Source organism: Microplitis mediator, chromosome 3 (assembly GCF_029852145.1).
Source record: "Microplitis mediator isolate UGA2020A chromosome 3, iyMicMedi2.1, whole genome shotgun sequence".
NCBI classification, from domain to species: domain Eukaryota; kingdom Metazoa; phylum Arthropoda; class Insecta; order Hymenoptera; family Braconidae; genus Microplitis; species Microplitis mediator.
Window position 1 is genome coordinate 7,615,569 of NC_079971.1, and position 25,609 is coordinate 7,641,177.

The 25,609-nt window shown below is 25.8% G+C and overlaps 2 protein-coding genes across 3 annotated transcripts in view; one reads left to right on the forward strand and one right to left on the reverse strand.

Moving 5' to 3' along the window:
- LOC130665479 (phytanoyl-CoA dioxygenase, peroxisomal-like) overlaps positions 1-25,609 on the forward strand; it is a 52,448-nt gene that overhangs the window by 4,927 nt on the left and 21,912 nt on the right. The window lies entirely within an intron of this gene.
- LOC130665464 (uncharacterized) lies at positions 86-24,732 on the reverse strand. The gene is made up of 11 exons (XM_057465874.1): positions 24,487-24,732; positions 23,575-24,236; positions 5,969-6,141; positions 5,695-5,888; positions 5,148-5,592; positions 3,778-4,026; positions 3,426-3,663; positions 3,050-3,289; positions 2,246-2,383; positions 2,023-2,153; positions 86-1,943 (listed from the first exon to the last, which is right to left on the reverse strand). Exons 3-11 carry the CDS (start codon positions 6,116-6,118, stop codon positions 1,473-1,475), a joined length of 2,256 nt encoding a protein of 751 aa, XP_057321857.1. The 5' UTR covers positions 6,119-6,141; positions 23,575-24,236; positions 24,487-24,732; the 3' UTR covers positions 86-1,472.

Here is a 25,609-nt window from a genome sequence, read left to right on the forward strand (position 1 = left end):
TTTATTCAATATTTTAATTTTGATGATTTAAAACTACTGACGCGTTTCTTTGTAAACTGTAATTGAACATAACTTTAAAACTTGAACTATTAATGTTATCGTAGACGTAACTTGGTGATAATTATTTATTATCACATAAAAAACAATGTAATGTAAGCCTTGAATTATAATAATTATTCATTGAATTTAAATAAAGTAGGACACAATTTTAAAAATAAAATTGGATTTTGTGTTATGTCGGATAAAGGAAGAGACAAAGTAATAGAGAAAAAAAAGATGATAATGGGAAGTGGTTTAATGACGCTACTAGGTCTCTAGTTCCGTTTATTCTTCATTACATCAACGTACACTTCCCCATATAACTTTATAAAAAAAAAAAAAAAAGAAAAAATGTACAGATTGGCATAAAAATTCTCAGCCAGTGAGAAAATACAGTATCGATTACAATTATATGATTATTTATAATGTAATTAAATGTAATAATTTATTATAAAAAATTCATATTTAAACATCTATAAATCAGATTTTTAAATAAATTAATTAATTTTAGGCTCAACAATTTTTAAAATTTTAATTTACAACAAAAAAATTTAAGCCGTTATAATTTATTTACTTGACAGTATTTATATTATTCATATATTTTGAAATTTATAATTAACAAAAAAACGTTTTCGTCAATTCCAACGGCTACTATATTTTTGTTTATTTAATTTCATATATATTTGTATAGCATACATCAGTTGAACGATTGTCATACGAGATAATTAATAGTCAACGTTTATAATTAATTAATTGATCAATTAAGTTGTTAACATATCATATATTTTTATTGTCTCACATAAAATATATAATTTAATCGAGACATTTGATCACCATGTTAATTATTTAATTTTATAATAATAATTATCATTACATATTATTTTTTTTTGAATACTAATGAACTTTTACTGTCAATTCACACATTTTGCTCATACTACCACACGTAAAATACATATATACATTAAATAAAAACATATATACATAAACGCTATAACAAATCACATACATTTATATTGTATATTATATTATTTTAAATTTAATTTTTTTCGATCCAACAAACATTGAGGACGAAAACTTTTTTATTCAAGGTCTCTTTTTAAAATAATCAAATTAATTTTTTTATACGTATTTTTATATTTTTATTATCGATTGATTTGTTTTACAATTTTCTGATTGTGTGTTATCAATACGTATATAGTATATATTTTTTAATTTATTTATAAATGTCATGGATTAAAAGTACAAAAATATAATTGTGTATATTCGGGATATGTTATTCTTTAATTCACAAAGTCAATGATTAATTACTCTTCGGTTTATTTTAATTATTATTTGCTTTTAATAATCTTTTATTTAAGTATAAATAATAATATGTATTAATTATAATAATAATAATAGAAGTAGTAGACCAAAAGATAATTGAAAGTAAATAATTAAGATGACAAAGTTGTAAGAAGTGGTCTTAATTTAATATTATCATTATTTTCATTTATTTTTTTTTCATCATTAATAATTTGCGTTCGCATTTTTTCTTTCCGTCTTTTCCTACATTTTTTTACAACTTCATTATCTATTTCTTGTTTACTATTATCATTACCACTATCACTATTTTCATCTTCATCTTCTTCTTCTTCTTCTTCTTCTTCATTTTCTTCATTTTCGTCACATTCTTCTGTTTCTTTTTTTTCGTCAACTTTTTCTCCTTCACCTCTTTCTTCAACAAAATTTTCTTCATTTTTTTCTACAAATTCTTTTTCACTATTATCATCTTCGTTTATATCATTCGATCCTTTTTCTTCAATACTACCCCAACTTGACTCACTTTCACTTTTTTCTTCACTATTTTTTCGCTCAACTTTTGGCTTTTCATCATTTTTATTATTTATGCTTTGAGTTTCTTGTGCCTGTAAAAGATTAAATGAAAACAGAAATCAACCGTGAAATATTTACTGTTACCAAAGAACAATTAAAATTTTTACTTACGAGTGAAATTATTTTGGACGGTAATGTTGATGTTGTTGTTGTTGCAGTTGTATCTGTCGTATCACTACTTTCACTATTATTACTAGCGCGTAATCCGTTAAATAATATTCCTAATGGCACATGACGAATAGCTAAAGAGTAAACATAAATATAAAAAATTAAATAGACAGTAATTGGATTTTAAAATTTAAATATATTCTTTAATCTAATAAAATAAATATACCTATTGGCCAATTGTCAATAGAGTTTTTGAGGTTTCCTTTAGCAGCTCTATGAGCTATTCCCGTTGTCCAAATACTACTAGCATCACTGCTTCCTGTACTACTATCACTTCCAGTACTAATATGACGCCAGCGTCTCTCTATTTAAATATAATTTACGTCTACATTAATATTTACATGTATGTTTAATATTTACACATTAAATATATTTATACGATCATGTTTTTTTTTTATACTTTGACTATTAAATGGTAAATCGTATTTTTCAATCAATATTTACACATGAATCACAATAAGTATCTTAAAAATATTAGAAAGAAATTGTAAAAATTTTTTTTTAAGATACTCCATTTTACCCAAAAATGAAAAAAAAAAAAAAAAATATTTATCGTATTGAGGATAAAGAAAATATATTTTTTCTCAATAGCATTTTCATTGAGCCCGAGCATCTCATATGAATTTATTTCCAAATAGAATTCGTAGTGAAACTATTAATTTTATAAAAAAATTTTAGGAAATTTAATTTGCTATAAAAAAAGCTCTGAGTCTTATTAACGTATCTCTGATAGATTTAAAGTTGTAAAGAAAATAATTAAGGGATCAATTTATTTAAAGATATGTCGAAATTTATTTTATTATTTTAAATTGTGATTTCGTCAAAATAATTAAAATTACTAGATAAAAATATCATGAAACACTGTTTGTAAAAAACTGACTGTTTGTAGTAAACAAACGCTCAGCAAAGTGGCCGAAGTTATATATTAACGTATATTTATATACAAATATATAAACTTTGAGTAACTTACTGTCAGTTACAATAGTACCGAAATTTCCTGAGGCGATGCAAGATCGTTTGAGAACTGGACTACCACCACCATCTGGTATTTCTACACTATGTGTGCGTGTTATAAGTATTATTGGACTTCTCTTTGATGTATCTATAGAATCACGAAATAATGATGATTCTCTTATTGTACTTGTGGAATCACGATAACCCATTAGACTTGCTGTACTTGCACTTGTTCTTACTAGTCTATTGCTCTCGCCTTTATTATAAAAATAAAATATTTTTATCACAAAAATCGTTACAGAATTTTTAATAATTAAAAAATAAATAAAACAGAAAAAAAATATATGGTTCCTTTAGAAAACTATAGCTAAGATTATTGGGAAGATAATTACTTGATTCACTTGTAGGTACCCGTAGTGTATTACAAGATGCAGCGGGTTGTAAACGATTGCAATTAAATGCCCCAATATTACCACTTTCGAAACCACCACCAGCTCTTGAATTTGTTCCTAAATTAAGTAAAGCTTCGCTTAGACGACGTTGAAGTGGCGGAAACGGAAACAGAGAGACTGGTCCACTTCCTGATGGCCGACGTGAACCTGCAACACTTGGGGTCCTTGCTTGAATTTCCTGAAATTTAATTTAAAAAATATATAATACATAAATAGCCAATAACCGATAAAAATTATTTTTCTGTCTTTTGAAAAGTACATTTGATTTTAAAAAATACAAAAATTATTATACCTGCTGCAATTCCGATTTGGTCACTTTTTTTCGCCAATAATTCTGGACAGAACGTCGTATTGTTCGTGACTTGAGGCCGTATAATAAACCGTTAATCGGCGGTGAACTAGCAAGTAAAAGTGAGGCCAAGGACGCGAATCTTGGATGTAAGTGAAGACGGCTATGACTTGCTGCAGTGCAAGCTTCCCATAGGATGATACCGCAGTAGGGGAAATAAAGTAGATAGACTGATCCAACTAATTGCATCACCTTTAAGGATATTGACGGAATATTTTTATTATTTTAGATATCGAAACATCAATCATACTTATCAACCCCTACCAAATTTATTGACTTATCACTTAAATAATAATTGCAGTTGTAAATAACAAAAGTAATAAAAAAAAGTTCTTGTATAACTTACAAATAATAAAAATAATAAAAATTTATTTAACGAAATTTCCCGCACGGAAATATATATATATATATATATATATATATATATATATATATATATATATATATATATATATATATATACGAAAAATCTATGAAACATGTTGTTTTTGCGCGTGAACATATATTTGTGATACATGCATATATGTTGATATATATGCCAACATAGATATCTCTGTATAGATGTCAACATATATGTGAAGATATAAGCGAAACTTATAGAACATACACTGTAAAAAATCACCGGGGTAAGTCCAAGCAATGTAGGTGTTAAAATTATCGTTGTTAAATTTACGCCTGAAAGCGGTGTGAAAATAACGCCGCTATCGGTGTAAATATTCTAGACCGGTGTAAATATAACGCCGCCACCGGTGTAGATATTCTTTGCCGGTGTTAAAATATTTTACTTTGTGAATATTTTTACTTACTCGATTACTATACTTGTTAATAAATGATATTTTTTATTAATTTTCATAAAGAACTGACATTTTTTGGGTTTTATAATCTTTAAAGTTGATACTCCAAGCGGATGCAATTTACCCCGCTATTACACCGGCATTACTTCGCTTTTACACCTGTTACCCCGCTTTTACACCAGTATTACTCCCTTTTACACCGGTTACCCCACTTTAACACCGGTATTTTTAACACCGGTGTAATTTCATTTTTACACCTGGCGGAGTTAAAACGAGTCCATTTTTAACACCGCTCTTTTTACAGTGTATTTATTTTTTGCACGCATATATGTAATATATGTGGCATATAATTTTCACATATATTTTTTTACACGGGTTAAAAGGAAAAAAATAAAAAAGAAAAAAAATAATAATAAATAAAAATGTATTTTATTTAAAAATTATTAAAAATTAAATTGATAACACAAATAAAAAATCTACTCTATAAAAAATATAATTTTATAAATTACTATTACTAACAGTACTAGCCGCACTATGAAATTTAGGTGGCCCACCAGCAGAAGGTGAAGTAACAGTTGGTATAAAAAATGGATTTCTTTGATGTGTTATTGTAACTTGTGCACTCAATGTCACTTCATAAATAGCACTTGCTATTCGGTGTCGGTGATATCTTGCAATTCCGAGTACCCGAATATTACAAGCTGTTATAAGTATTGCCGGTAATACTAAACCAACAAATAAATAAACACTTGTATAAATAACACCAGCAATAGTCCATGTTTCATTAGTAAAAGCTGGAATACAGCATCCAAAATCTTGGCTGTATTTGTATGGCGCAATTAAACCCGAAAATGGTGGTAGACATAAAATAAATGCACCAATCCACGCTCCAACTAATCCCAGGATTACTCTCCGCGGTGATACCACTGCTGTGTAATGAAGAGGAGCTGCTATTGCGTAATATCTGGATTAAAATTTAATAAATAATAATTATAATAATAATATCAACCACAATGAATCGTCAAGTGTCAATTTATAAAATAAATTTTTTTAAATTTGTTAATACCTATCACAATTTAGTCCAGTAACGGTCCACAAAGCAACTGGATGAAGTAAAGTAAGCAGAAAACCATGTACTGCACACCAAGAACCGGGAATTGTCCAAGGACCGGTTGTAAATACTAGTAATACAAAACAGAGTGCAAATTCAACAGCTCCGAGATGAATTAATAGAAGAGTATTAGAAGTTTGTTGTTGGATCTGTTTTATAATAAAATTAAATAAATAAATAAAGAAGCTGGCTCTATTTAATATTAAACGATATATTTATTAACATTAACCTGCTTGCCGAGGCCAAGGACAACTAACAGGACATAAGCATTAAGAAGGAGACCAAGAGCGGAAACAAGGACAATAGGAATTCCAAAGGCCCAAGGGCCCATTCCTCTACTTCCTCCAGCACGATGATGCGACTCAACGCAATCTTTCATCCATTTTATTCATTAATATTATCCTTAAACAAATTAACATCCATTTTGTTAATTGAAATTGTCCTGAAATTACTCTAAGACAAATAAATAAATAGTTAAAGTGGCATACACGCGATAAAGTGACAGGGTTACTGTTGACAATCATATAAAACTTTATTTCTTATGTTGTTTAATTTGAACTCTGGCTGTCAGATTGTATACTTTTCAAATGGTTTTGGTATGACTTGGTATTCATATTGTCAACTGATGAATATTGACAGCCGAACTATTTTTTTAACTCTACTGCTATCGATGTCGATAAAGCTTGCTTGCATTTACAAGTAAAAGTATATTGTTTTCAAGTAATTACGTTACACCGTCGATACGCTAGTTCCATTATCGACTATTAATAGACAATAGACTTGTCAACGTACATACGTACATATATTTATGTATATGTATGGATATATATTGGAGTCTCTTCGCGTTCAATTCGCGCACGCGCTTATTAGAATTAATAATGAGACACTCGATGTGTATATATATATATATATATATACAAGGGTTGTGAAAGCATATTCTATCTATCTCCACTAACTGAGCAAATTCATTGGCCTAATAAATTAAACTATATTGTAAATAATATTACTTTGCAAATGTAAAATATAATTTTGTTATATTACGGTTGAAGTAGAGCGCGGAATTAGAGAATTTACATCTTGTTTAATATAATAAATTTATGTTAAACGTTCTACTATTGCGTGTAGATGTGTATCATAAACAATATCCTAAAAAATCAATTAAAAATACATAATATAAAATAGGGTAAAAATAATTTATCAATTAAAATAACAAGTTTTGATAAATTTTAACTGATTTAAGTTAACTTCGAATGGAAAGATACTTTGATTAATTTTTATTGTATCACATTCTTCTATCGATTGCATAAATATAACGTAATTCAGAATTAAAAATAAACGGATTAAATAAATAAAAGGTCTTAATTGAAATGTACGCGGGAGTAAAAATACCCGTAAAAATACAAACGGGTATTTTTTATTTATTTATTTATTTGCAGTTGAAGCACTGTAAAAAATTAGCGGAGTGAACGCGGATTAAATACGAAGTAGATGCGGAACGGATGACTGTTTATATTTGTTTAATCCCCTCGGAGTGAAATTCACTCCGAAGGGGAATTTATTTCGACATTAAAATGCTGAATCGGATTGAATTCAGAATTAAATAAAATCCGTAATCACTCCGAATTCACTCCCGATTTTTTACAGTGTGAGGCTGATTCAGTAAAAAAAATTTTTCTATATATTTTATTTTAATTAATTTTTATTTTTTATAAATTATGGTTTTATAAAAATTTTCAATGAAATGAAATCTTGTTCATTTCTCTTATCCGCTTTGGTAGATATCTTATTCAAGTGTTCAATTACACCTGACTGAATTTAAGCTCGATATATACATATATATATATATATATATATATATATATATATATATGTGTGTGTCTATAAAAATATTATAAAGATATAGAAGATTTCAATTGGATAGAAAATTATCAAAGTGAAAAATTATTTTTATTGGATAGTTAATGTCTTTGATGTTATTTTTTTGCTTTTACTCTTCTCAAGTTAATAAAATTTTTTTTTTTTTTTAATAAAAAATAATTGAATTATTTCTATTTAAAAAAGTGTTGTAAGTACGTATATTATTCATTTTACAGCATGGATACTTTTATAAGCCATTTACTTTTTACTTTTAATTTCAAAATTTTCTGTACCCATAAATTTCTATTTGTAATATAAAATATTCTTATGAACGATAAAAAATTTATTTTTCAATAAGCAATTATTTCATTAGTTATTAAATTTTTATTTTAAATAGAAATTACTTCTATTGAAAATTAGAAAATAAACGAGTAATTTATTAGTTTTCTATTAAAAATTTTGTAACACTGCCAGAGAGACCACGATAACTATTAAATCATCTCTAGTGCTATAGAATAGGGTTGTAAATACTTAACGCGTTATTTCGTTTAATGCATCAGAATTTTTAGTCATCGATTTTTAATTGTTGATATCAAAAATTACTATAAATATTAAATAAGTCATTATAAATTTATTTTTTGATAAACTATCCTTAAGTTTTTATTTTTAATTGAAATTATTTTTCTGGTTCTAAAAATACACAATTTAATTCTAACAAATGTCCATCAAATTAAAATTATTTTAATATTTTTAATTAAATTAAATTTTTTTTTTAAATATTTCAATATTTATTGGAACAATAAATCGAATAAAAAAAATTTACAGTGAAGACTAAAAAATAAGCAAGTAACAGTGGATTGCATACTAAATTTAGCTTAAAAAAGTTTTTTTATTAATATATTGCGTAAACCTACAACATAAGTTATTAAATGTGATAAAATATTTAAAGTGACGAACAGCTTTTAGCTTGATAAAATTTTACTTCTTTTAAACCCAAGACAATGCATTATTAACATAAAACGTGATGTGTTTTAGTGACTAAACAGAAAATTTCAAGGGATTGGATTAAACTTACTTTCCCTTGTGTACAAATAAATTTTTATTTGTTTTTTCTCTTACGGGGAGAAGAAAATATAGGGAGCTTTATTGAAAAATATAAATTAAAATTACTAAATTCACATTGTAAACTTCAAATACTATTGAAACTGAGTAATTTTTAATATCTTGAGAATCAAACTTTTATTTATATTTAGTCATTTTTATTATTTACGTACACTAGTAAATGTAAACTGCATTAGTAAACTTTACCGTTTTTTAAAATGAAATTTACTATCCAATATCAAAAATTTTACTATACTAGAATGGAATCAAATAAAATAAAATTCTTATTAGTTTTTCAAATCTCTATTATGATTAGTGGCATGTGTATCAGGGATGGTGTCAATTTTGATATTTAAAAATCACTTGACTTGACCCAGATTCGAACCCTGATCTCCTGCGTGCAAATCTTGTCGTCAGTCCGTCGTTTTTATGTCTCTTGAAAGAAATTTTTAAACTTGTAATACATATTCGTCTACGCTATCCCTACCAATTGTTAATTATATCGTTCTGCTTTCGGAAAATTACTAACCGTTTGGTAATTTTTAGTTGCTGTATAGTACTTAATACTACACTATTCACCTGATTTACAGAATTTACTAAACAGATTGTAATTTTTGCATATTGTAGAGTATTTAATGCATATGTTTAGTGAGTTTTTATATTTTTACAGAATAAAAATGATTAAATCGTATAAACAAATGTATTACTCAACGTTTAGTAAAAATTTAATATTTTCTTCAGAAAAAAAAATTAATATTATAATATTGTCGAGATTCGTTTTCTCCCTGTATATCATTAATAAATTTCTAAAGAAGGATATCGTATGGAATTCGCACGTATGTGATATAGTAGCTGAATCATTTCTCTATCGAAACATGACTGGGGTTGTAGCAAAATCGATCGCCCTGAATGGCTTGAAAGCTTGTTCAGTGCCATTAATAGTTTCGATTTACTACATAAAATTTTATCAGCATCTTAAAAAAATTTTTTTTTCCTATAGAATGAAAAAAATATATTGTCTACTAAATAAATTTATTAATTGTGCGATAAAATAAGTATTTATTATTAAATTAATTGAATTGCTGAAGTTTACTTCTATTTTAACTAAAAAATTTTTTTTCCATTCTAAAAAAAATCAAGTATTTTAAATTTAATATTTTTTTACTATGACGTCAAAAGTTACTTGAGTTTTTCTTTCTTTTTCATAAATGTGTTTCCGGACATTGGAAATTTATAACAAGCAATTTCCTCTGAGATTTTGTCGACCACAAAAAATTTTTTTATTTTATTTTGGTTACCGATATTTTTTATATGGACAGAAAAAAACATTTTTTATTTTCTAATAGATAATTAAATAAACATTCGCACAATTAGTTACAGTTATCGGTCATGATATTAATTAAATTTAATACAGGATTATATTACATAATTATTATGAAAATCTTTCATGAATGTGAAGTTAATAATAAATTTATATCAATATCAGCATAGTCGTGCTCGTTAGAAGATTTTAATTAATTTGTGGTATAATATTCTCGGTCTCAACTCATTTTTCGAAGGTCTTGTTATGATTAATTGTTATATGCCAAAAAGTAAATTTAATCTTTATCAAATCTGTTATCAGCGATTAATTAAAACCAACTATTAATTCAGATATATTTTTAGATACGGATAATTAATTTTATATATATACATATATATATGGGATATAACGCGGATTGTGGACATGATAGCGTCTACAATTCTAAACGGATTTGAATGAAACTTACCACTTTTTTTTTTGTAAAAATCTAGGTAAAGTTCGAAGATGACCCAAATCGGTCAGTCAGTTCAAAAATTGTGGATGTTTAAAGTTTTTCAAATTAAAAAAAAAAATCGTTTATTGTCAATTTCTCTTCAAATAACTGTTGAATAAAATGAGATAGCTTATTTCCGTTAAATTCATCTGAACGCTCATGAAATTATTTTAATTTTTTATCATTTAATTTACCATTTTGTTAACTTTTTCGAATAGATTAATGACTGAAATTTTTTGAAAAAAATTGAAAAGAAAAAAATTTTTTTACGGCTTTAACTCTCAATATCTTTTGAATTCTAAGTTGCAGGTTAACTTCGTTGATTGCATTTTTTGGCTAATAAAATAAGTTTTAAATCACACTAATATGACTTTATCTAAAAATGTATCGTTCATTCATTATAACGTTCAAAAACGACTAGTGCATCATCATTCGAGATATTTTAAACCTTTTTTTATTAGCTTCTATTTCTGTTACTCAACTTGTCATTTCTTTACATATTTTAATGGCATCGGAATTCACAAAAATTTGTTTTTTGATGAAAGTAGTTGTCGGCTCAAAGAGCTTGAAAACAGCGGGAAGTTTTGGGGCTAGCCCGCAGGGCCAACTGTTCCCTAGATTTTTTTATTAACGTTACCTCATTTTTTCACACATTTACGTATATAATCTTATTGCGAAAATTTATATCAAAAGGGGATTAAATATAAATTTTTTCGTACACTCAAATTTTATTTTTCTATAAATTAAGTGGTTTTCTGATAAATGAAGCAAAAGTTCCAGTATACAAATTTGTTCCAGTTTGTTTAGAAATTTACTATTTACTCAGAGGGTCTGTCTTACCTGTAATCTTATAGCTCAAGAGCAAATGTAATGTAGATTGTGGCAAAAACGCCTAATTATCTTCAGAAAGTAATCATCATTAATTTTTTTTTCTCCAAAAACTTAATTAAATTGTACTTATTAATTAACATTTCAATCTAATAAGTAAAGTATGATGAATAATGATTATATAATTAAAACGCTCCACTTTTTTAACAAAACTGTATTTTAAATTTTAATATTTTAAAATATCCGGCAAACACGCAGAAGGGTGACTCCATTTTATTTCATATTTAAAACTCTTAATTAATTAAAAAATTAAAATTCTTCAATCATTTTTTTTTTTTTTTGTAATGATAGAAGTACAAATTCACTCATATTTTGCTATATATTTTTATATATAAAAATAATTGAAAAATGATTTCTTTTTTTCCAATTTGTTTTTTTCACTGAATTAATAAAACAATAAATATTCTGAAAACGAAAATGAATTACGTGCTAATTTTATTAGTTTTTAGGACTTATAGGAAAATTAAATTATTTTTGTTTCTTTTAGAAAATGGTTGCGAAATTGTTTTTTGAGATATAAAATATTTTTATTCATAAATTTTCACAAAAAATAGGAGGAACTCAAAAAAAAAAAGCTTTATTATCATCAATGGAAGGTATTTTAGGGTCGCTCCAACTTTATTTGAAAATAAAAAATTTACGAATTAATGTTGTTATATTCTTTGTTTCGATTTGCTGTTGTTTTATTCATAAATAAAGTGAAAAAACTGATAAAGAAAAAATAACGGATATTTAAAATTTAAATATAAAAGGTATAATAATGTAATCATTTAATATCGTTTTATTTTTCAGCGTCAACAATATATTATGCAAATCGTCGTATTTCTACTTTATTTAATAAGTAGATAAGGTAAGAGACCCAGTACCCGATCACTCATGTATTTGTTTATCTATATTTACTAAATTTTACTAAATATATCTATATATAAATACATGGAGTGATCGGGTACTAGTTCCCTGATCGGGTACTAGGTCTTTTACCTTACATCTTTTAAAAATAATTTCGCATTGATTTCGTAATTTTTTCCATAATGCGCTGAAGTAGAATATTCGCAAAAAAAAAATTAGAATCACAATTTAAATTTTTGATTTGTTATTATAGAGCTAAAAATTGATGACATTACATCTGTATAGTTATTTATTTTTCCTTTAATTAATTTTTTGTCTCAAAACTGATTGAAAAATAAAAAAAAAATCTGTCTATCGGTTGACCCTGCGGGCCAGCCCCAAAACTTCCCGCTCCTTGAGCTCGAAAACATTGTTGTGAGTACATTTTCGAGCTCTTCGAGCTCGAAAATACTATTGTATCCCATTCTTTTCGAAAAAAACCGTTTTTAGCATTTCTTTCTCCCATGATATCTCACGAACGAATCGACTGATTTCAATGGTTGAGGCGGCAATCGGCGTGTTTTATTGAGTTCTAGAGCTGATCAAATTTTGAAATTGTTTGGTTAAGTCGTTTCAAAGATATTCGCAAAAAACCGTTTTTTGGCATTTGTTTTACCCACGATATCTCACGAACGAATGAACCGATTTTGATGGTTGAGGCGGCAATCGACGCGTTTTATTGAGTTCTAGAGCTGATTAGATTTTGAAGTTGATCGTATAAGTCGTTTCTGAGAAATCAATAAAAAACTAAAATAAAAAAAAAATTTTAATTCTTATTCTTTCTATAACTTGTAAACTACATGACCGATTTACCCCAAAATCTAATCAAGACTAAGTTTTGGTGAGCTCTTTCGATCGCCACCAAGTACGTTCAAATCGGTTCATCCGTTCCAAAGATATCGTCGGACAAAAAAAAGTTCACACACACACACACACACACACACACACACACACACACACGGACGTCCACCCGGGAATAGTCAGAATAGTTTCCTAGGACCTCAAAACGTCGACATCTGATGAAAACTCGATTTTCGAAAATCGGACCGAAACCAATAACTTCCCTTTTTTGAAAATTTGCAATTTTCTTAGCGGGAAGTTAAAAAAAGGTTTTTTAATTAATTTCAAGAGTTTGAATTTTTAAAATATGAAAACAATTATTAACTTAAGACTGCGATAGCGCATTTTTCAATTTAAAAATTTGTAGAACTCATTAAAAAGTCAAGATTTGTTAATAATTTTTTATTACACTGTAAAAAAGCTGTGTGAAAAGAAAGTCACGCCAGTGTAGCGGTGCTACATAGCGGTGTTAAATAATCTAACCGGTATTAAAACGGTGTACATGCGGAGTAAATTAATTCCGATCGGAGCATAAGGATGCAAATATGAGTGTTTTAAGATCTACGAAACAAAATAATAATAAAATTTTGTTAGAATTACGAAATCATCGTTAATGGAGTTAAAAACAATTTTATTACCTATAAACTAAGAAATTATATATGTCACTTTTATTAAATAGAACAAATTGCATAAGTTTTTCATCACTTATCAAATTAAATATTTAGGAAAAATATTATAATTATTTTTATTATAACTCTGATGTATTTTATAAAATAATAGCTGATTTAATGATGATATATTAATCACTGGCAATTTCATTTTATTATTCTCGCTGATTTCGTTAGTAAAAAGACTTGAATCATAAAAAGTTACTTCCCATATTTTATAGAATAATATTAACCTGTAATTGTGGAAAAATATTCTTCGAATTTCGATATAAATTGATAAATCTGTCGTGTCATTAATTTTCGAAACATTAAAAAAATTTTGTTTTTAACTTAAAATATAATTCAACTTCTCATACTTGGAAAATTAAACTACTTTTCTTTTAACACCAGGATAGCGTGGACTTACACCGATTTTTTTTTACAGTGTATGATTACTTAATCCGCTGAGTAAAGTATGCTGTTAAAAACAATTAAACTAAAGCCGCAACAAATTTTTCTACGGCCATAAATGAGCTCCATTCTGCATATTTAGTACGAAAAAAATTGCAGGTTAATTTTTAAAAATTGAATGTTCATTTTATCTGATTTATTTTATAATTTATATATAAATATAAATACTATAATTTCATTGGCTGTTACTCTTTAAAAAATAAAAGAAAAACAGTTTCGTAATGATGGCTTTCGATACGTAACTATGTAACTAATCTTGATAATGCATCCATAAGTAAAAATTGGCCTACTTATTATACCAGCTCATTCATAATACGTTTTTCTCTAGAGGTCATAAAAAATTGAAATAATTTTATACGATTACATAAATTCAATCAATAATTTATATAAAGTATTTTTAATCAATACTTGTATATAAATGATCAGTGACATTCAAAATTGGTTAAAAAAAAAAAAATTATATTTGGAAACTAATAAAGGTAAATTAAATTGTTCAATGACATTTAGTTTAATTTTGAAAATTCTATGGCTTTTTATTATTTTTGTAAAGTTAGTAACTTGTAATTTGCTACTATAATATAAATTTTATATTTCTGTATTTTAATAGTTAATTTTAGATATCAATTTTTTTTTTTTTAAATTTGCTTTCAAATTTTGTTGTAAAAGATGTACTTTCGTAATCTCTAGTGTGAATACTGGGTTTAAAAGTTGATAAGAGTGATTTTCAATGCGAAGTAGTATCGCTACGACAAGAGTCGGCGGAAGAGTGCGCATAAATCTTGGTACAAAAGAAGTTGAAACTGGTGTAGATGACGATCATGACAGTGAAATAGATATTAAAAGTCGTGATGAAGAGAAAAATGTAAATAAAAAAAAAAAAGACGTATACATAAAACATGACGATAATGGTAACGTAAGATTAGTAGTCGACGAAAGAGAGGACAACAATGAAGATTTATTATATATTCAAAAATTTATATACGATTGTCTTGTTTATGTATGTGGATTCATTATTTTTCTCATAATTATAACTGCTGTTATTGCCATTGGTTATTGTTGTTATCTCTTTTGAAAAAATATTTTTAATAATAAAAAAAAAAAAAATTGAAAAATCCAAGCGTGCACAACTCATTTGCCTATTTAAAAAATTAAAAAAAAAATATAAATAATAATAATAATATGTAAGTATAACGAAAAGGACAAACTTTCATATATTCGATAATAATACAAAAAAATGTTTGGAAAGTCCAAAAGTGCATGCTTCAAATGCTCATGCTGTAATATAAAAGCTAATCTTTAAAACAAAACAAATTTAAATAATAAATAAACTGACTGCTGGTTAATTTTTTTTATAGGGGGGCTATATAGTAGATACACGACTAAAATAGATAATAGTAAAAAAAAAACGACAGAAAGATATATGGACGATAAATTTAAAAAAAAAATCACAGAAAATTCATCGAATTTTACTAATATTTTTTAAATAGAAAAGAGTTGGTTGCTGAAATTCAAAAGGATTCATCCCAAGGATGATGAATGACAACTTCTACAACAAGAACTAGGTTGATTCATTGTTCCTGACGGCTTAAATCCAGGCGACTCACAGACATCCTAACGGACGTTACTATAATAAACTTTTTAACTGAATTTTTCTTTAATTATAAACAATTACATTTAATAAACAAATCAAGCATCGCATTGATCAGACCTTAAAGTTTCCAAAAATCATAAACAAGTACACAATCAACTAATCTTTTGAGTTTTTGAAATTACTTCGTGCGAGCGTTTTGCGAAACGATAGCTATTCGACAGTAAAGCCCACCTAAAATGCTTCGCATTTGAGGCGTGCGAAAAAAAATTGGAGTGTAAAAAAGTGATTGATAGATTGTGCTCCTACATGATAAAAAAATTATATAATAATAATAGTAGTAATAAAAATGGCAGCTAAATTTTTTTCATAAATTGACAATTTTTAATTTTTATGAAGGATTTGGATAGTGATTTTCAAAATTGTACTTCTATTAAAGAATTCAAGTGTAAAAAGTTCGTTGGTTGTATATTTTTGTAGTTATTGTGTTTACCAATATCCGTAAATATTGACGGACATCAGAGATTTTTTTTCCATTTTTTTTTTTTTTTTTTTTTTTTTTCAATTATTATTATTATTATTGGAAAAATGACTTAAAATTGTGTTTGTTTTAGTCATTAATAAATTACCATTTATATTATATGAATTTTGTTCTAGTTGAGCATATTTGAACGAGTGTAATTGTTTTTTTTGTGAGCGATTTAGCTGGGACCGAGTAATCTTTATATTAGTAGAACACATCCCATTGCTTCGCAATTGAATTGTGCAAAAAAACATCTTCAGCGTTTTCGTAGTATATATATTTTATCGAATTTCGGTAATAATACTAATTATTTATCATGCCTCGTTAAATTGAAGGTCAAATCACTAATTAAGACCAGGTTCATTTAGTTTTTTTTTAATTATTTATGTGATTTTATCGAATAATCCCATAATAGAAGTTATAAATATAAATTGATGCATAATTTGTTGTGACCCAATTATTCGTGGTATTTCTCATAATTATTTTGACTCACGGTTCATATATCTGACCTATCGACTTATATATTTCGTATAGATTATCGTCTGGTTCGTTTTCAAATAAATTTTGTTTAAATTATAAATGACAAGAGTTTTACTTCAGAAAATAAATTGATTCAAAACACGCAAGTAATTATTTTATACTTAAATTATTATATGATATTTTGAGATAATTTATATAAATTACCTTTTGATTTAAATGAACTACTTTTCATTAAATATTATTTTTAATATCTCATTAAATTATTGTGTAAAAAAAAAAATACTAGATATGCAGACAATTAAAAATCCTGACGTTGCTCAATTTTTCTATTAAACTATTTTTTTTTTTTACATACATTTAACTCTTGGTATAGGCAAAAAAAATTTTTTTTCTATGTAATTATAAAATACCTTTCTTAATTAAAATAATAAAGAAATTAATTAAGAGTCGGAAGTAATTATAATTACTTATTCTCAATTAATTGTTATTTCTTTTATGTTGTTATTATTATTATTATTATTTTTATTTATTTATTTATTTGTTTATTTATCCATTTCTATTATTGTGTAAGAGATGAGTTAGCCTTGTCACAATTAATGATAGAGTGACGTGAAGGAACAGGAGTCAGATAATAAACACGAGTACTCATTTTTCCCCTTAATTTGTTTTACGTACATTAATTATTCGATTACCTATCGGAGTTCTCTGGTTTCCTGGACAACTATTGAATGTCAACATATCAAATATTATAATGGAATGAATAAAATATTTTACGTCAAGTGAATATTTTAATTTAAAAAAAAAAACAAAAAAAAAAATTAATGAATTAAAATAATTTAGTCGAGAAAGGAAAAGCTGCGTTGAGGGAGAAAGAGCTTACTCAGGATTTAAAAGCCTGACATTATATAAAATTATAAAATAAATATGATAATTTATAGGGGTGATAAAAATCATAAAATCATTTTTTTTATTATTGTTTTTTTTTTAGATGTAAATATGTATTGTTTATTTTTATAGACCGTGACTCAGGAACTTTATTGATCTCGTGCCGAATTGAAACTGGACGACTAAAATATCGATTTTAACGGTCATGTCCTAGTTTTTTTTCAAGTCAAAACCTTAGGATTGTATATACTGATTGTTTTTAAAATTTTTTTATTTTCTTAAATCATGTCGGGATTTTTTAGTTTCGTCTTATTCTTTTAACGTCTAATGTAAGTGTACGGAAAGTATATAGTTGGTCTAGTCTAGTCTACATGTTCCCGTATCGTATCGTATTCCTCCTATGCAATACTTCCACAGGTACATTTGAACGCAAGACTAAATCCTTTATGTCAGAACAAACCTACAGATCTTGTGAAGAAAGTACTTGAGTACTTTGCAGGAAATTAAAAGCCAGGAAATAAAAAAAAAATTTCTTTTTCCATTAAAAAGAAATTTATTTTTTTATTGAGATAATTCATTTGCCAGATGAATTTATTTATTTTTTAATTTCAATAATTTTATTATTGATTTTCATTTTATATAGGCTAATTTTTTATTCATAATTATAGTTTACTAAATTTTTTATTACTACTAAATTATTAAAACCCATCATGTTTAAAGAAAAAAAAAATAAAATAAAGAAGGGGAGAAACTTTCCCCATTTTTTGACAAGTAATTTATAGGCCATCATAGAATTTTAATAAATCGAAGGGGAGTATTTACACTCAAGTTAACTTTGACGTTTCGCACTATATTTTAAAATTAAATTTTCCTTTTTGTTTTTACCCATGTAAATTTTTTACTCGAAGAAAAGAATTTTATTTTTTTATTATTTCTTTAACTTTTCTTTTACTTTTATTACCTGAACAATCCAATTTCATTTATATCGATTTCAATAACTTACAAAGAAAAAAATAAATATAATAATATATTAAAAATGTATTACTGTCTACTATTTGTAATTTATTATTATTTCATGTCCTTGACATAATAATTCAACAAGACCTCAAGTAAAGTCTCCCTATGAGTTTTCAATATCGTTACTTTTATCGATTATTTCAAACGGATAATGACTGGCCATTTTTTTCATAGCCCTAAATATATTTTTTACCTGTGTTACAAAATGTTTGTCATCAATAAATCAAAAAAAATATTTTGAATTTAAAATAAAAATATTTAATAATTTTGTCGGCTTAAATTTAATTTAACAAAATGAAAGGTAAAGTTTATCGATGAAAAGTATAACGAGAGTTTTCAAAGCAAACTAATAGTTTAGATTTTATCGATTACTTTGTCTCTGTATTATTTTGTCAGCTTTTTTATTCGCTTTTCTCTTTCACCCTCACTTGGTATTTGTGCGTGTTCATGAAATTTCATTAGATCGCTCGAAGCTCACACGCGATGAATTTGTGTCTCATTGCCGAACAAATAGTGGCAATATAAACTCTATAACAATGTGTGGGTGAATATAGATCACAGGACCGTTATAGAAAATTTTATATCCAATAAACTTCCCCTTGGTGCTCGTAAATTACCATAATCGGTACCAAAAGTTCTGTACAGGCTTTAATTGATTTAACTATTTTTTTTTTATTTATATTAAATTTTATTTAAGGATATAATATCTGGTTTATTTACTGTAAATAACTCCTGCAGTCAACTATTACGTAATTTTTATTTTATCCTTGTCATTTACAATTTTAATAATTCACGGAGTAGTTTAATAACATTTCAATTGCAGGATAATGTCCAGAAACATTTATTCAATTTCATTATTTTTAATGTTTATTAATTTTATTTAAACTATGAAATGTTTAAAGTTGGTTCTTACTTCAAAATAAACTTTGTTTTTAATTTTTTATTTAAAATTTTAATAAAAATATTCAGGTGAACTTTCGCTTTTCAAATTTAATCCATATGATTTTCTCTTATAATAAAATAGAAAGAAGTTTATGAATCCTGAGGGATGTAGATGTAAAATACAGTTTCTATTGAAAATTTATTCTTTGTATAAAAAAAAAAAAATTATCATTATAATATAGCCGTGGAAAATGATCGATAATACGGTAAAGTGAAATATCCTTTATGTTTATTGCATTCATAAACATATATTTTAGATAAATATTGCTAATATATAAAAGTACTGCATTAAATAAAAAAAAAATTATTAAAACAATAAACAGTAGAAGTGAATGAATTTATACTCATTTAGGGTGAAAATAATTTATTTGACCAATTTCTGGTTATTATTTTAATAACCAAATATTTTATTTGCAAATTCAAGAAATATTTGATGTTATTCAATCTTTTTTGATTTGAAATTTTTATTTCACGTACAATTAAAATTAATAAAAAAAACAACGAAAAAAATGCTGATTAAAAAAAAATAAGATAAAACGGACAGATTTTCATTAAAAACTTTTCTACACTTTAATTACAATATTCTGAACAAAAAAAAGAAAATTTCTAACAAACTTTCGTACGACAATTTATTTTGGTTTTGTTAATTTGCATTTTTACATACCAAGTTTATATTATTGTACGTTTTATAAATTTACCGTGAATTATTGTTGTTATTATTATTTCAAACTATAACGAGATTTAGCACCTGTATTTTTTATAAAAAATTTACATAAGAATTTATCCTCGTAAATTCCAATAATTTCTCATGAATTTTTATGAATTTTATTGATGGAAGTTTAAGTTTTGTGATAAAAAAAATATAAAACATTTTTATAAAAATGCGATAAATTTTAATATGAAGAAATAAAATATTTATTTTCACAGTAAAATAAAAAATTCAAAAATGGTATCTTAGTAAGTATACAATAAAAAAACATTATGTTAGAATCAACATAATCTGTGTGTTAGAAACGGTCCACACAATATTTGTGTTATTTTTTAACACAGACTATTTGTATTAACAATTCAACATTAAATTACGATAATACAAGAAGTTAATTCAACAATTTTTAAATATCAGTGGCGGCACAAAAAACATGTTAACTTTTAATTTGTATATTATTTTCAGGTTGTAAAAAGTGATAACAATTATTATTTAACATTCAATTAATTTTTGACAGTTAGCAATTTTGTTATACGAGTCAAGATTTAAATAAAATCACGTAATATTTCATAGAAGTTGTGAGTAGTATAAATTAATGAATTTCTTTTAAAAACACAAAAACACATTTTTAGTTAGCGATAAATAATTTTTAAAATTAGGGTAGAGGTACCGTTTTTGGCCACCGTAGGGCCAGTTTTGGACACTTGAAAAATTTAAATGAAGTAAAAGATGCATAACACAATTAATTCCTCGAATACGCAGATACTTTAATCGCACTATTACAATGGAATTTTTAAAAATACGTTTTCATGAATTATAATAAAGTATTAAATATTCAAAAATGTAGCAGTGCCCACAAATGGTACTTCTACCCTACGTTTAAGAAGGGAGCAGTAGCCACAATTGATACTTCTACAATATATGAAATAATTCGTAATAATACCTAAATCTTTCGGTTTTAGTATGATAAACATTCCAGCTTTTAGTAAATGGTGAGATTAATATATTAATAATAAGAATTTTCATGTTAAATTGACATTTATGAAATGTCGATTTTACTTCCATTTTTCTAAGAATTCTTCCATGACTATCGATTGAGTTTCCAACATAAATTTTGTGTCACTTTCAAAGTAAATGTTGATAATTTAGATTTTTGTACTAAAGAACACTGTTAAAGTGTTGAATAGTAGATCGATTTAAAATTTTAAAGTGACTCAGTGACATATGTTGATTAAACACAAAATAATCAACAAAGAATTTAAAACGGACTGTTTTTAACACAGATACACAATATTTTTTACTGTGTAGATATTTATTCAAGTAAAAAATAACTTCCTAATAACAAATATTTACCCAAGTACAAGTTAATTTTTAAAATTATTTTTTTTATTTATTCTAGGGGCAAAATAATTTAAATCTACAGAGATCAAAATCCCGCAATCTAAAATTTATTTATATAATTTCATTTGCAGTCATATGAAATAAATTAACTACGCATATAATACAGGAAATAATTAATTTAATTAAAATAATAGATCTCTAATCGCCACAATAATTTCAATGAGATATGATCTGCTTCTTTAATTATTTAGTTCTGTAAGAATCTACAACGACCAATAGTCGAATAAGCAAATTATAAAACTAAAAAATTTAAGTTTTGATTTTTAAAGAGATCTGGAATTTAAAAAAAAAAAAATCAAATTTAAAATCTGCATAAATTTAATAAATCAATAGAAATTAATTTATGGAATTATTTGATAAAATTATATTTACATTTTGATTTACATTGTCAAAAATTGTCGAAGTAAACGCTGATTGAATGCGAAATAATAACGGAGCTGATGATTTTTTATTTATTTAATTCCCTCGGAGGAAAATTAATTCCGAAAGAAAATTTTATTTTATTATTCATAAAAAAACTGCACAAAGTGAAATACGATGAGTAAAAATTATTAATACTCATATAATTTATCCATTTCAACATAAAAACTCCGTAATTACAGTGGATGCAGATTCAAATAAAATTCACATTCACTCCGAAATCACAGCGCTGATAATAAAAACTCTCTACTTTGTACGCAGTCATTTTTTTTTTTTACTTCGAATTAACTTAAAAAATTTCATAGTATAATTAGGTCTCATTAATTCTAAATTATTTTTTTCTCGAGTTTTAAAAATTTTAAATAATAAAATAAAATACTGTAGTTTTGAGTAGTTGACCCTACTATCGTATAAGTTGATACTCTGATGCGATAATAAAACTTTAGAACAAAAATTTGTAAAAAAAAATATATATATATACGTGTATAAAATATTTCTTGGCACAGCACAATGTCTATCTGATCCCAGTCGCCAGACTGAGACGCCCTAATGTCTGGCCAAGAGATGCAGTTTCTTTTATATATGTGCCAAAGTATAATATCCCATTCCAAAAATTTAGTTTTGTTTTATTTTACCGTTCTTTCACCCAGTACAAGCTTTAACCCTTGGCTATAAAAATACTCTACTCTATACTTTCTAGCTATCAATATAACCATGTCATATTTATTTTATTTGCAAAACCATACTATAAGAAACACTATCGTAATAAATGATTTAAATTTTTTCATTTTGAGCTTGCGAGACTCAATAAATTTATAAAACTATATATTTTTTTTTATCTCTTATAGTTTATTTATTCTAGTCATACCAGTCAATAAAGAGAAATAAAAAAAAAAAAAAAAAAAAAACATTGCTGGAAATTTAAATAAATTGTGTCATCACGATAACGTCAGTAACATGATCAGGAAATGGGATTCGTTGAACTAAAAAGCGCGAAATGTGTTTATAGACTATTTTATTATTTTATTTACTGTAAAACAGATAATTTCAATCAATTATCAATCAAATAAATAAATTTTTTTACAAAAAAAACAACGAATTTTAAAAATAATTAAAAATGAGCTCCGTAAATATTTAAGTAGAATTAACATTTATTTTTTTTGCGTATAAATAAAACTCATTTTCACTAGATCGTCTAAAAGAAAAGGTTGTAGACCTTACTACTTAATTATTAACGCGTCGTACATCGATTGTGTCTGCTTGGCTTCGTAAACTCATTTCTTCACTAGTATATCCATATCCGCATTGTTATTATTTGAATTCGAATGAATGTAATAAAAATAACAAAAGAAATTTTAAATTATAAATATTATACTATTACTCACTTTGTAGTGATTCCATTGATTTGTTTCAAACATTTTAATTTTTTTCTTGAACTTTTTAGCATAATCATCATTAGTTATTTATCAATTTTATCAAAATTTTTTTGTTGTTGTTTGTAAAATTTTTTTTATTTTTAAAAACACTAGAAAAAAATCACAGTAAAAAATATTTTTTATAAAAGTATATTAGTTTTATCCGTTAAAAAAAAAAATGTTAAAAGAGGGTTGAAAGTGTAAGTTAAAAAATTTTAATGATAGATAAACACCAAGCGACGAGTGTGGTTTGTCGAGGTTTGACGAAGAAGACCACCGGTGAACGTTGAATAGCCCCTTTGATACCACGTGCTGATGTCAAATCGGAAACGACGCCGACGCGTCGGAACGATGTTGAAGCGTCGCGCGCAATTTGAGCGGTGTGTGAGAAGAAAATATTTTTTATATCTTTTTAATGCACTCACATATCAGCTACCTGTATTATATAATTTTTTTTTTTTACTTTTGAAGTAAAGTGTGCTAGTAGTGATACGATGTAGCAACTGCTTGTATTGAACATTCCAACAAATCCTACACTTTAATTCAATCCCTTTGACGCCTGTAAATTTTATTTTTTTTTTCTTTCATTCTGTTATGCATTTTTATCCTGAATATACTTATATTTCTTCATCCTGAAATATGATATGTAATTATATGAAATATTTATGAAAAATTAAAATTTTTACAATTTTGTAAAGGGGCAAAATAGGATACCCCAAAATTTTATAAAAAAAGTTTATTATTTAAAATGTTTTTTAAACAATTTAAAATTACTTTTGTAAATATAATTGAGCATTATTTTAAATTTTGTTTTTACTGTTTCCAAAAAATTTTTTATTTGTAAAAAAAATAGTATAAAATCAATTTGATTTTTTTCCTTACCAATTTACAAGAAAAGAACTACCAGTCAAATTACCTAAGATGTGTTTCAATAATCAACTTGAAAATAGTTATAATTTTTATAATTTTGAAGTTTAGTTAACTTTTAATAATTTTTTAATCTATTACTTTAAGGGCATTCTCAGACAGTGCCCCCCACTTTGTAAAAATATGCAATGACTTTGAACTGTCATAACCGTATTAAAATTTTATTAATTAATTAAAACGAAATTAAAACCTTAATTGAAAAAAGGACAACGTAGTCGTAATTTCGTTGCGATATAGAATTTAAAAAAAATTACTTACAATTGATATCAATTGGGAGTTAAACGAAATTTGTTGAATAAATTTTAGCCAACAAAATTTAAAAATTCGAATCATAAAATTGACATGACGATTTTACTGAAATTTATTTAACGAATTTTGTTCAACTGCTAATTGATATCAAGTTTAAATAATTTTTTTTTAAATCTATATATCGGTGAAATTACGACTACGTTGTCCTTTTTTCAATTAATGCTTTAATTTTTTTTTAATTAATTGATAAAAATTTGATACGCTTATGACAGTTGAAAGTCATTGAAAATTTTTAAAAAGTGGGGGGCATTGTCTGAGAATAGCCTTAAGGATATTTTGGAGGTACAATCGGAGACAAAAGTACATGAAAATGTAATTTAACGAACATCTTTACAAATATTGCATATAAAAAACAGAATTTATCATCATAAATTAGCATTTAATATCAAGTTGCTGAAATAACACAAAATTTTTCGTTTTTACTTATATTTTTGATAAAATTCTTAATATTTGTAATCATTAGTCGAAAACTTTTGACAGTGAATATGCCTTGAATCAAACTTTAAATAAAAAAATACATAACTTTTTTTTATCTGAAGTGAATGATGTAAATTATTTTTAAATATTTCATGAAAAATTAGAAAACAAACATCGGCCTGGACAGCATTAACTATTTTTTTTTTTATAAATGATTTAAATAAAACAAGTGTTATTTTTGTATAGTGAAACGTGACAACATCACAAAGTTTTAATAGTTGGTAGTAGTAACTTCCTTCAACTTCACGGCAACTAGAGCATGCGTACGCGCATTGCGCATTGACGCGATTGT

What these genes read in the sequence shown, in the direction of transcription:
- LOC130665464 (XM_057465874.1), bottom strand. Translation starts at nt 6,118, where the DNA reads ATGAAAGATTGCGTTGAGTCGCATCATCGTGCTGGAGGAAGTAGAGGA. An exon ending in ACTGGACTAAATTGTGATAG is followed by an intron (nt 5,593 to 5,694) that starts GTATTAACAAAT and finishes ATTTTAATCCAG; the next exon opens with ATATTACGCAATAGCAGCTC. An exon ending in TTCATAGTGCGGCTAGTACT is followed by an intron (nt 4,027 to 5,147) that starts GTTAGTAATAGT and finishes ATATCCTTAAAG; the next exon opens with GTGATGCAATTAGTTGGATC.